This window comes from Sciurus vulgaris (genome assembly GCF_902686455.1).
Source record: "Sciurus vulgaris genome assembly, chromosome: 5".
In the NCBI taxonomy this organism is placed as follows: domain Eukaryota; kingdom Metazoa; phylum Chordata; class Mammalia; order Rodentia; family Sciuridae; genus Sciurus; species Sciurus vulgaris.
In genome coordinates this window covers 81276690-81289496 of record NC_136465.1, presented here as the reverse complement: position 1 = coordinate 81289496, position 12807 = coordinate 81276690, and the positions used below count along the sequence as shown (strand labels likewise).

The window sequence follows — 12807 nt, the reverse complement described above, 5'->3', positions numbered from 1 at the left end:
CTCTAACTCTTTATTGAAATGATCTTTTGCTTCCTGTATTTGCTCTTTTAACTGTTGATTGGTGCGATCATTCAATGCCTGCATTTGCTCTTTCATCTCATCGTTTGCTTCCCTGATCAATTTAATTATGTACATTCTGAACTCCTTTTCTGTCATTTCTTCTGCCATGCTGTCATTGGGTTTTATTGATGTAACATCTAGATTTGTTTGGGGCATATTCTTACCTTGTTTTCTCATGTTGTTCAGGTATCAGTGGACCGCTGAGATATTGCAGATTTCCTCTGTTGACTTATAATGTTCCTGAAGATTTCTAGTATATCCCCTCTTAGCCTTCAGTAGGCTGAAGTCTTGGAGGAAATTGATAGTGTGGTGCTCCACAAGGAAGCTGCCTCTCTAGGGGTGGTGGCCTTCAGGTGGGGTATATTCCCTGCTAGTGGGCAGAGGTGTCTCCACTTGTTGACCAATGGTCATCCAAAGGGGAGCTAGGCTGCAGGCTGAGGCAAGGCCTGTTTGGGCCTGTGTCTCTGGTTTTACCGTCCTTGTAGGAAAACCTCACCCGGCTGGGAAGACTCACCTGGTGGGGAGGTCTCGCTGGTCAGTTCCCCTCCTAGAGGTTCCCCTCAATCTACAACTACTGCCTGGGCTGGGCTGCCTTCCTCTGCAACGTTCCCAGGGGCCCGGCCCTACCTCCTGGGCCTGGGAGCCTCACCCTTCGCAGATGAGTCTCCTTAGGCTGCCTCTCCTCAGAGAATCTGCCCACAGTCCTGGAACCTTCGCTCCACCCCTAAGCGTGTCTCTGTGTGGCTCTTCCACCAAGAAGACTCCTAGGTCCTGGGACCCTGCTCTGCACCTAATCGCCTGGCTATGCGGCCCCTCCTCTGAGCAGCCACCTGGAGCCCCATACAATCGCTCTGAGTCCCAGAGACCCGCCGCACGCCTCTTCCTCCAGACAGCCGCCCGGTGTTCCGGTGCAGTCACTAGGAGTCCAAGCAACTAACTGCGAGCCTCCTCCTCCCGCCAACCGCCCGTAGCCCTGGGCAGTCACTCCAAGTCCAAGTGACCCTACCCGTTTCTCCTCCTCCTCCAGGTAGCCCCCCGGGTGTTCAGGAGGGGTCACTGGGAGTCACTGGGAGTCACTCTGAGTCCATGTGACGCGCTGCACGCCTCCTCCGGGCAGCCGCCCACAGCTCTGGTGCGGCCACTGGAGACCAATCGACCCACTGCACTCCTCCTCCAGGCAGCCCCCCGGTGTTCAGGAGCGGTTGCTTTAAATCCAAACAACTTACCACTCGCCTCCTCCTCTGAGCAGCCGCCTGGAGCTCCAACGCAGTCACTGCGAGTCCAAGCGACCCGCTGCGCTCCTCCTCCTCCTCCGGGCAGGACCCGGTGTTCAGGAACGTTCGCTTTAAGTCCAAGCAGCTCGCCACGCAGCTCCTTCTCCGGCAACCGCCCGTAGCTCTGGTATAGTCACTCCGAATCCAAGCAGTCACGCTTCTCCTCCTCCGCCTCAGGGCAGGCCCTGGTGTTCAGGAATGTCGCTCCGAGTCCAAACAGCTCGCTGATCTGCTCCTCCTCTGGCAACCGCCTGTAGCTCTGGCGCAGTCGCTCCAAGTCCAAGCGCCTCGCCGCACTGCTCCTCCTCCTCCTCCTCCTCCTTCTCCTCCTCCTCCTCCTCCCCCTCCTCCCCCTCCTCCGCGCAGACCCCGATGTTCAGAAGTGGTCGCTCTGAGTCCAAACAGCTCTCCTCGCAACCCCTCCTCTGGGCTGCCACCCGGAGCCCCAATGGTTGCTCCGAGTCCCAGCGCTGTTCTGAGCGGCCTCCTCTACGATGCTCCCAGTTGTCCGAGTTCACTGCTCCAGCGGGAGGAGGGGCGTTTCACCGGCAGCTCTACTTCACAAAGTTCCCTGTGTTCGGGGACTACTGCCCCATCCGGGACGCCTCCCCAACGGGAGAGACTCACCCGGCTGCTTTGAGTTGGTCCCAAGTCTCTCAGTTTCTCCTCTTTTGAATCCTGAGTCCTGGAGCAACATGAAATGCAGCCACCCTCTAGGCCACCATCTTGAAAACCCTCTCCTGATGTTTTAAAGGTGATTTTTCAGTGCTTACTCCAACTGCTGTCTCAGCAAAAGAAAAATGAAAAAACTGGTAAGGGGAGAATAAGAAGATAATGGTGTTGTGGATCAGGGAAGTGGCAGAGAGGATGGAGGGAGGAGTGGACATAGAGGCTATTCCAGAGGTGGAGCTGACAGGACCTGCTGATGGCATGAATGTGGGGGACCAGGACCAGGAAGTGGCAGAATTGAGTCCTAGTTTTGAACTTGAGCATCTAAATGGATGGAGACACCACTTAGGCAAAATCTGAAGAGAGCAGTTTTAGGGTCGAGAAGTGGAGCGGAATCAAGGGTTTCTCTCTTGCCTGCATTAAGTGTGAGGTTCTTTGGGGAATGATACTGCCCCGGACACTGCCTGGGTGCTGACTCTGCTTTGTCTCCCAAGTGAACCTGTGTTTGCATTTTGTTCATGAACCAGAAACAGTATCAGTCATTCCTTTAAACAGGAGCATGCAACGTTCTTTGTGTAAATAATAATCTGTTGCTGGGATATGATAGAAATTGTAGTTGAATTTGTTTTTTAAAGTTTATGATAATTCTATAATGTTATTGTTTTTATAATACGCTATGAAAGAGGAAATATGTGGTAAAGATCCTCATCATTGGGAAAGGGAGGAAAGGGAGCTTGGCATGTGTATAAACATTCTGGGGGCATGTGCAAGACAATTAAGTGAAATTAGACTCAAACCATTCTTATGTCAGCCACCAGGGGGCATCATTAGCCCAGAGCAGGTTGATGGACATATCGGGCAAAGTGGCACCAGTCTTACCATGCAAAGAACTGTTTATCTCTGCAGGATGTGTAAAAGTTATGTTCTTAATTCTATTTATGAAAATACCCATGTTGATAGATCAAGAGTACCCCATTAAAAACAAATTACTGGCATGCTCCTGTAATTCCAGCTACTCAGGGAGCTAAGTCAGGAAGATTGCAAATTTGAGGCTGCCCTGTGCAACTTAGCAAGACCCTGTCCCCAAAATAAAAAATTAATTGAATAAGTAAATAAATAAATAAAGGGTGGGGGTATAACTTAGTGGTAGAATGCTTACCTAGCATTTGTGAGGCCCTGAGTTCAATCCTCAGTACCACCAAAATAAATAATCAGATATCAGTTTGGGGACATATTGAACAAGAGGATATGTCTGTATTTTTAAAAATCATCTCTCTCCTACTTGAAGCAAAATTAAATGTAGATATTTGTTCAATGGTTTGTATCTGGAGAAACTCTTATTTCCTATATTTGATTGACTAATATTTACAACTTAAAGTTTGAAAGATGACAGTGGACTCTGTTCATTCTATAAAACCATCACAATTTGGTTTATTTAATCATTTTTATGGCTTAAGGTATGTCATTTCTACTCAGGACTGAAAGACTAGAATTCAGAACTAGAATAAATTGGGAGTCTACTCAACTAATTTCCATAAACTAGTCCCACTTTGTGAAGGAGAGGCAGTACTGGGGATTGAACCCAAGTGTGTTCTATCACTGAACTACATCTCCGTCTTTTTTAAATTTTATTTTGAGGCAGGGATTTGCTAAGTTGCAGAGACTGGTCTCAGACTTGTGATTCTCCTGCCTCAGTCTCCTGAGTCATCAGGATGATGGGCAGTCTCTCGTTTTTTGACTCAGCGAAGTCTCTTGGAAAATGAAACTCAAAAGAGTTGAGAGCAGAAGACTGTTTCTCAGTTCCCTCTATGGTTCATCTCTGAGACCAAGAGAAAGTGCCACATCTCAGTACAAACATCAGCAGAAGAGTTAAATGGAGCAGGTGTGGAGGATCCCTTTGTGCTTCTAGGAACTTTGCCAATACAAGAATCTCATCAGGAAATGAAACGAAGCTGGGCACAGTGGTGCATGCCTGTAATGCCAGCTGCTCAGGAGGTTGAGGTAGAAGGCAGGAAGATCAAGAGTTCAAAGCCAGCCTCAGAAAAAGTGAGGTACTGAGCAACTCAGTGAGACCCTGTCTCGCAAAATAGGGCTGAGAATGTGATCTGTGGTCAAATGCCCCTGAGGTCAGTCCCCAGTACCCTGCCTCAAAAAATAGGGGAGGGGTGACTGGGGATGTGGATCAGTGGTTATGTGTCCCTGAGTTCAATCCCTGGTACCAAAAAAAAAAGGGGGGGGGTGGGGACTAGCCCTGGCTTTGCTTTATTTCTGAGCTTGCACACTTGAGAAAGAAAATAGCTTTGTCAATCATTCTTGTCAATGGCCTTATTTACCTTGTGATATCACACACATCAGAGAGTATTTACCTATTAAATCTCTCTTTTTTTCCCCCCTCAAGCTTTAAAATGAAATATATTGAGTCATCATCATCATCTGTTTTTTTTTTTCTTTTTTTTTTTTTGCTAAAGATTCAAACTCAAGGCCCTGTGCATGCTAGGCAAGTGCTCTATACTAAGCTACACCCATCAATTCTTTTTTTTTTTTTTTTTTTTTTTTTTTTTGATAAATTCTCTCTAAAGATAGAGATGGTTTTCTCATGTTGATGCTGTTAATGTGTGTAGTATTATCTATACTAAAAACACTCTTATTCAGCATTGTTAGAGGAAAAAGGAACTTCAGGCATCCAAATTCTACTTTAGAGTGGTATATCCTAGAGCAGGTGACTGTCAATGTTTTCTATCAAGGTGTGAATAGTATTTTAGACTTTTGAGGCCAGTATTTTAGGCAATATGGGCCATATGTGATCTCTTGTACCATTTCACCTTTGTCCTCATAGTACAAAAGCAGCCATAGATAACATATAAACAAATGAACATATGTACCAGTAAATCTTTATTAATGGACACTAAAATTTGAATATCATATAATTTTCATATGTTACAAAATATTATTCTTGTTTTGATTTTTTCCAACCATTTAAAAAATGTAAAAAACCATTCTTGGCTTTTAAGCCATACAATGTCAGGCAGCAGGCCAGACTTAGCCATTGGTCCATGGTTTGCAGACCCCTGTCCTAGATGGATTAATAATTGGTAGTTCTAAAGGACTTCCTAGGGGTGTGAGGCTTAGAGATTACAAGTATGAAGTTACTTCTGGATCTGTTAGGAGAGAGAAGAGGACTAGTTTAGAAACTGATATGGATGGGACTTGAGGAAGAAAAGGAGAGAGTGAAGCCAGGAATTTCCTCAGTTTCTTTCCTTGTGTTTTCCGTAGTTCTAATCTAAGCAAAATGTCTAGCCAAGTAGCAGAGTTATACAGAGTAATTCAGATGATCATTTGCTGCACTCAATTGCCTTGACAAGCTTTTCCAGTTTGAGCTGTAATGGTGTGTATGACAAAGAGCGAAAGTCTAAGCTTTCTCCAGCAGGAGCACATCTGAAGCTGGTTCTTCCTCCACAGGAGTCAGCACTATGCACTTTTCTGCTCTTTATATCCTCACTATGACCATCATAATGTGAAATGTTGCTTGCATTCTCCTTATAACCTAAGACCTTGACTCTAAGTTCTATGCTTTGAGAGTCAAAATCAAATCTCCCATGTAGCCTTCCTCCTGAGTATAATGCTGGAAGTGTGCATCCCTGGTGTTTGGTTGAGAAATGTCATCAACCTTCTGCTGCTGCCTTGGTTGAGTGTACTAAGAGGAGAGTAGACCCAGCCCTCTCCTCCTCCTCCCTGTTAAAAGTAACATCACAGGACTCAGTTCAGTTCTTTCCTGCTGAACCCAGCACCTCACTTGACCAGTTTCTACATATCCTTTCTTGCCTGCCCTGTGCCTATACTGTGAAATCTGCCCTAATAATTACTTGTCATTCAATTCCCAGTTGGCGTGTCCTGTAGGAGCTCATGCCTCACAGCAGCATCCTCCCTGCCAGTCCTCACCTGCCCATGTCACCTTGATTCAGCTATCTGCCCTGGCCCCAGCCCCTTAGCCATCCCCATCTTCCTAACCTTCTTGTTGCCCATGCCAGGCTCCTCCTAGCCCCCTGCTTTACTGCTCCTACCTTTTTCTTAATTTACCTGATGTGCTTCCACACATTTCTTTCGTTCTGTCAGAGTAGAAATAAACCCCAGCTTTGGGTAGAGGGGTGGTATTATCAGATTCTGATATAGCAACTTGTGTTTTTCCTTTTTGTACACATTTCAATGGAATATCAAGTATCAGGGCCAGGGATGCAGCTTATAGGTGGAGTGCTTGCTTCTTAGCATACCAGGCCCTGCATTCAATTCCCCAATTAAAAAACAACAACAACAAAAAAAACAACAACAACAACAACAACAAAAAAAAAAAAAAAACAAGTATGGGTTATCAGTTTGAAGATGTATTGAACAAGCTGATACGTCATATTTTTTAACCCACCCTAGCATGGATATATTTAAGTCTCCTTTTATTTTCTTTACATTATCAGATTTTCCATCTTTGACTGGAACTGATTTGCCACACCAAGAGTTAGTACAAGAAGATGATCTCTTCCATGGCCAGTCTTCACAAGCGGTCGCTCCCACTCTCCCTCCTCTGACAGGTAATTCTAAGTCCACTGATCTCTTATGGAGAGGTGCACTTTCTCAGGAATCCGACTCTCCAGATAACTTGCAGAAACTATTCAAGACTGATCAAACGACTACACGGGTTCCTGTTTATAAAGAGAATGTCCTTTCTCAGAATTCACAGTTTTCCTCAGAACTAGAAATAGCTCATCCACTGCCTGAAAATGCAACTACCTTCCCGGCTCCAGTGGCTGTTGCTTCTCTGCCTAACATCACTGCTACTGTGAAACCTGTAATTCTTCCACCTACCAGTACTTCAGTGAGACCCTCTGTGACTTTTCAACCATGGGCAGCCACCACAACGTCACCTGTAACCACTGTCACCTCTCAGCAGACCAAAGCCCCCATTTCCACAGTTTTTACATTTGCCATGGTTACACCTCAAGCTAAGACTACAGTAGCAGTTCCAATTACCATCTTTCAAGCCTCTACAGACTCGACAGGCACCTCAGAAACTGTGCCTTTTGGAGAAATGCCGACTTCAAATGTAGGGTCTGGGCATAAATCTGTTGCACTTTCTTTGTCAAATGTGGAGTCTTCTGCTACAAATACTACTTCTCAGAACAATGGGAAGGCCAGTGTAGGCACTTCATCACTGAACAGAGTTCCAGAAAGCCCACATAGCCTTCCATTTGAAAAGTGGCTCCTCATGGGTACCTTATTCTTTGGTGTTCTGTTCCTGGTGATAGGCCTCATTCTCTTGGGCAGGATGCTGTCAGAATCCCTTCGTAGGAAACGGTACTCGAGACTCGATTACTTGATCAATGGAATCTATGTTGACATCTAAAAGCAAAAGTAGCATCTCTTGATCATTTAGTAACTAGAAGCCAAATGCACTGAAATTATGCTGACTTGCTGGTCTCAATAGGAGGTTGTATTTTGAATACAAGAAAATGCCCCTTTACTAATTTCTTTTCGTTTGTTTTTTAAGGAGGAGGGAGTAAAGAAACCAAATTAGGTAATTTGAGTGATCTGTCTCTAAAATACTGGCTGAAAATAAAGCTCTACCTAAAATAATAAAGTAATTGCCATATAAATTGGGAAATTCATCTGGCTTTATGCAGGGAAAAAAGGTTAGAATGTCTAGGTTCCAATTTGTTAATATTTCTGGTTCCAGATAAAGTCAACTGTTTATGATATTAGCTTTAATGGATTCGCTTTTCTTTTTATATGAATTCCAATAAAACTTATTCCAGATGTATTTCCTTCCAATTAAATATTTGAATAAATCTTTTGTTACTTGGTAATGTTCTTGTAAGTGACACATCCAGCTGGATAACTTTCAATTTATTCCCACCAACAAAATGATGAAATGATGAAAATATGTGTTCCAAGTTGAAATGACAAATTTCTTTTCCCATCAATGAGCAAAGAGGTTCCTTTGGGAGACTTTTAGCAGAATATCAGCCTATATGGAGACAACAATAAAAGTCAATTGTAATAAATGGCCAAATCCAGTTGGGGTCTGTTCTTTCTTTTTGTGTTAACATTTTCTTAACTTGTACTAATTTTAAGCTGTACCAGTATTATTTATAAATCTTTATCTAAACCTGACCAGCAACCAATTTTAGCTTTATTTGGAACAGCATTAGAAGTAATATATAGCACTTAGATTAGTATACTATAATTTTTATTGATTGGTGTTGTTGAAATTTCTGAGAAATGCTTATAATAAACTTGCCAGACAAGTTTAAGATGGGACAACTGAGTCTATGAGGCCACATGGGTCAATTTGATACCTCATCTCTCTGGATGTCAGTTTGTAAAACAAGAAGTTTGGTCTCTTCCAGGCATAAACAGGATTCTTTAAGATAAAAATGGACTTCTGGTGAGCTGTTCATACAGTAAGCACTAGAGGGCAGTAGCTGGTTAAGCATAGCCTTGAAGACAAATGTAGAAAATGATAGAAATGGGCTCCCCTCTTACTCCTCCTCCTTCCTCACCTTGTCCACTCCCTCTGCTCTCCTGCTGCCTCTCCCCCTTCCCCTTGGTTTATGGTTAAGCACATTAAGACGAAAGCTAGTCTATTGAAAATACTACTTTTCATATATTTTGCAGCTTAACAGCTTGACACAAATCTCCAAGGGGTTTACATAAGCTTTAAGTAGGTTGAATAAATAAAACCTTGAGTCAATTTAATTTAACAAGTATTTATTGAATATCTACATGTAGACCAGAATCAGATTAGTTAACCAAGTGCCTTGGAATTTTAAAATGTCTCCTCTCTTTGATAATGGATTTGGAGAGTGAAAATAAGGCTTTCTGTGGGTGTTTGTAAGAGTTTCTGGTTCTCCTGTTGTTTTCTGTCCACTTTTTTGGGATCTTTTTTGATGGGGAGACTATGCAGGAGGCTGCAGAAGTGAGATATTGTGGAGAAGTGAGTTGTAGGAAAGCATCTGAATTTAAGACCAAAATTAAGGGGAGACTCCTGCACTTGCTATTCATTTATTTTTGAGATGGGATCTTACTATGTTGCCCAGGCTAGCCTTGACTCTAAAGCTCAAGCCATCCTTCTACCTCAGTCTCAGTAGTAGCTGGAATTAGAGGAATGCACTACTAAGATTGGATATTCTTGGATGGCTTTAACAGTGACTAGCCTTTGTGAGCCTCTCAGACTAAGTATGCGGAATCATGAACCCTCTCCTTTCATTTGTTGGAAGTAATGGCAGCAGACTAGAACAGGTGAGAAGACTAGGAAGAACCCCTCCATCAAAAATATCCTCTCTCCAGCTGGGTGTGGTAGTGCACACCTGTGTTCCCAGCTACTCGGAAGCCTGAGGTAAGAGGATTGCTTGATTCAGGAGTTCCAAGTCCATCCCAGGCAACATAATGAGACCCTTCATTTTCTCAAATGAGAAAAAAAATTCCTCATTTCATCAACATGACACCCAAGATTGAGAGATTGCTCAAAACAGCTAATGACTCTAAAGGATGAAGTCTATGACTCATTCATCCCAGATGAATATGCTGCATTCTGGTTTCTCCATTACCCTTGGCGTGAAACGCCTTGGCTCCCAGATCATAGCGCTACCAGTTATCCACCCAAAAGCCAGCCCCACTTTTGCATTTTGTTACAGGTTGGAAGTTCCAGTTTCTCTTTCCCAGCCCCCTCTGCATTGAGGGTTGGTCTATGACTAAATTCCAGATGAATGGAACCCTACTGAGGGCTTCTAAGGAAAGCTTGTTAAGAGCACACGCATGGGAGCAAAGCTCTTTTTTTGCTCCCATTCCTTTAAGTCCTGCTTGGGATGCTGGACATGTGAGGACATAATACTCAGAGCTACTGCAGTCTTCCTGCCACAATTAGGGGAGAAACATTAATATACTAAATATAGCAATGGAATATGGAAAGTGACTGGTCCCTGATGCCTAAGCTAAGTGATAAGACTAACTCTGGAACTGCCAACTTTAATCTTGTTCTCTGATAATATATCTCTAACATCCCTTTTAGTTGAGTATTCCATTACTTAATGGTAGAAAATGCTTATAAGGTCCTTATGCTCTGTGTCTAGAACACTTTTACATATGCCAACTCATTCTTATTATAACTTTTTGAAAAACTTTTATCCCTATTTTGCAGGTGAGGAAATTGAGGCAAAGAGAAGTATAAGTGGGGCTGCTGATGTAGCTCAATGGTAGAGAGCTTGACTAGCAAGTATGAGGCACTGGCTTTAATACTTAGCACCACATTAAAAAAATAGAGGTATTTTTTTAAAAGAGGGGTATAGGTGACTGACCTGAGGTCATTTGGCCAGTCATTCTGGTTTCAGAGTTCTCACTCTCTATGTTCTTATATTTGGAATGATACACAGTGAATCAAAAAGAGGTTTGCAGTAGACAGGGCATATTCTAGATAACACCTTTTAAATAGTGTTGAACTGAATGATACCTTGGGCCAAAAGCATGGAAATAATAGGTCAGTGGTCTCATTCTGGGATAGGTTTCATTCACTTTCTCAGCCACCAAGAGCCCATCATCTTATCTGGTCACTGATGACATGGGCCAAGGCTAAGGGTCACTCTTCAGTTAAGAGCACATAGGAACAGAGAACCATCCTGTTCCCCTCTGTCCCTTCATCTGTCAATAGTACCACCTACTACCCAATCTCTCCTGTACTGAGCAACTTCATAGTCACACTTATTTTCTTTTCTGCCTCAGCCTCCGTGTCCGATGTTTACCATAAACTCATTTTCTTTCAAAGATGCATCTCAAAGTCAGCAATTTCCACTGCCACCTCCTGTTTGGTCTTTGCTGTGGCTTGACTATTTTCCTCAAAGTTCATGTGTTGGAAACTTAATCCACAGTGCAACAGAGTTGGGAACATGGGGACTTTAAGAGGTGAATAGAGTGGGCTGGGGATGTAGGTCAGTAGGAGAACTGTGCTTACCGTGGACAAGGCTCTGAGTTGGATACCCAGCACAACATTTAAAAAAAAAAAAAAAGGAAAAGCAAATAGATCATAGGACTCTCCCCTCACAGATGGATTAATGCTGGATCATGGAAGTCAATTAGGTATTTGCAGGAGGGGGTTCCTGAAAGGTTGAGTTTGGCCCCCTTTCCTCTCTCTCTCTCACTCTTACTCTCACTTTCTGTCCCATGCACATGTGCATATGTGCTCTGGACCTTCTGCCTTCCAGGAAGGAATGCAGCAAAAAGGCCCTTACCAGATACAGTCTTATAACCTCCATCCTCCAGAACTGTAAGAAATAAATCTCAATTCTTTATAAATTACCCAGTTTCAGGTATACTGTTGTAGCAGTGCAAAATGTCCTGTCACTCTCCTTCTCAGATCCCATGTCATACATTTCCTCCACACAACTTCAAGTTGCCCTAAAAGAACAGCATTCAGGTAGTAACTCATACATTACACTCTGTGACCCCCTCTACCACCAACTGACCATGGCATAACAAGGCTTCCCATGCTCTAGCCCCAATCTAACCATCCTCCATCTGCCTTCTCTCCCACAAAACCTGGTTTGTAGCTACACAACCCCTTCCATCATTTCTCAAATATGCTAGGCATTTTGATGAGCCATGCTATTCTCTCTGCCCTTTCCCCTCTTCACTGGGCAAATTTCCCCTCATCCCTCAAGACCAAGGTCAAGAATCACCTTCAACATTGTCTCTTCTCCAGACTCTCCCAGGGGAGGTTTTATTCCTTCTGGATTTCTGACACAGCTCTTGATTTATACCATGAATAAAACACTTCCTTGGTATCTTCTATCAGTTTATATATTACACTGCTAGACTGATCTGATAGCATTTCTCTGATGTGCCCATACTTAATAGTGTGTCTGGCACATAGTAGACACTCCATAAATGATCTCAAGTGAATTTGAAAACCTATATGTAGAAGGTCATTCCTTTCAGCAATCGGCAGTAATATGAGTTGGCTGTGTGTGCAATAGCTTCTATGTCATAAAGAGAAAATTCAGTCAAGACTTCACTTACATGGATGTTTTAGGAGAATGGGATAAAATCCAGGTGCACAGTAATAAAGCATATGCTCTTATTTTAACTGAGACCATACGCTGAGGGACTGGTTAAGAAGCAATTGATTTTGTTCATTTTTCTCAGGACTGAGACAACATAGTTTACTTAGCCCATGGAGAAGATGAGCCAACAGATTAAATTTTTGTTTGTGCCCTTGTATTTTTGGTTAATATATAATTAAGGTAACTTTTAGAGTCCTTTTGGAGCCAAAATAAAGCTCAGAATCTGTTATTTGTTCCCAAACTATGTCAGTCAGAGAAAGAACCCAAATTAAAACCTAATGCTCCAATCATCCCATTCAATATTCTTCTACTGCATGGTAATACCATGAAGGGAGATATGTCTCTATGAAAATACTATGTCTAAGGACACACACCCAGCCATTCAGATGGGGAGGATTCAATTTTAAGTTTCAATCTCAACATATACTAGGCAATTTACAAATTCTTTTGTAAACATTTGTATTTACTCTTTTCTTAATAAGAAACAGTCAATACACCTGTAATACCAGTGGTTTGGGAGGCTGAGGTCAGGAGGATTGCAAGTTCAAAGCCAGCCTCAGCGACTTAGACCTGGCCTCAAAATATAAAAAGGGGCTAAGGATGTGACTCAGTGGTTAAGCACCCTTGGGTTAATCCTCAGTGTCAAAAAAAGGAAGGAAGGAAGGAAGGAAGAAAGGAAGGAAGGAAGGAAGGAAGGAGGGAGG

General features: G+C 43.1%; 1 protein-coding gene across 2 annotated transcripts in view; it reads left to right on the top strand.

Moving 5' to 3' along the window:
* MANSC1 (MANSC domain containing 1) overlaps window positions 1-8162 on the top strand; it is a 31609-nt gene extending 23447 nt beyond the window's left edge. For both annotated transcript variants that reach the window (XM_079140047.1, XM_079140046.1), the window contains one exon: window positions 6470-8162. In XM_079140047.1, coding sequence (XP_078996173.1) covers window positions 6470-7395 — 926 coding nt within the window. In that variant the 3' untranslated portion in view covers window positions 7396-8162. The remainder of the gene's footprint in view (window positions 1-6469) is intronic.
* Window positions 8163-12807: the final 4645 nt, after the last annotated feature.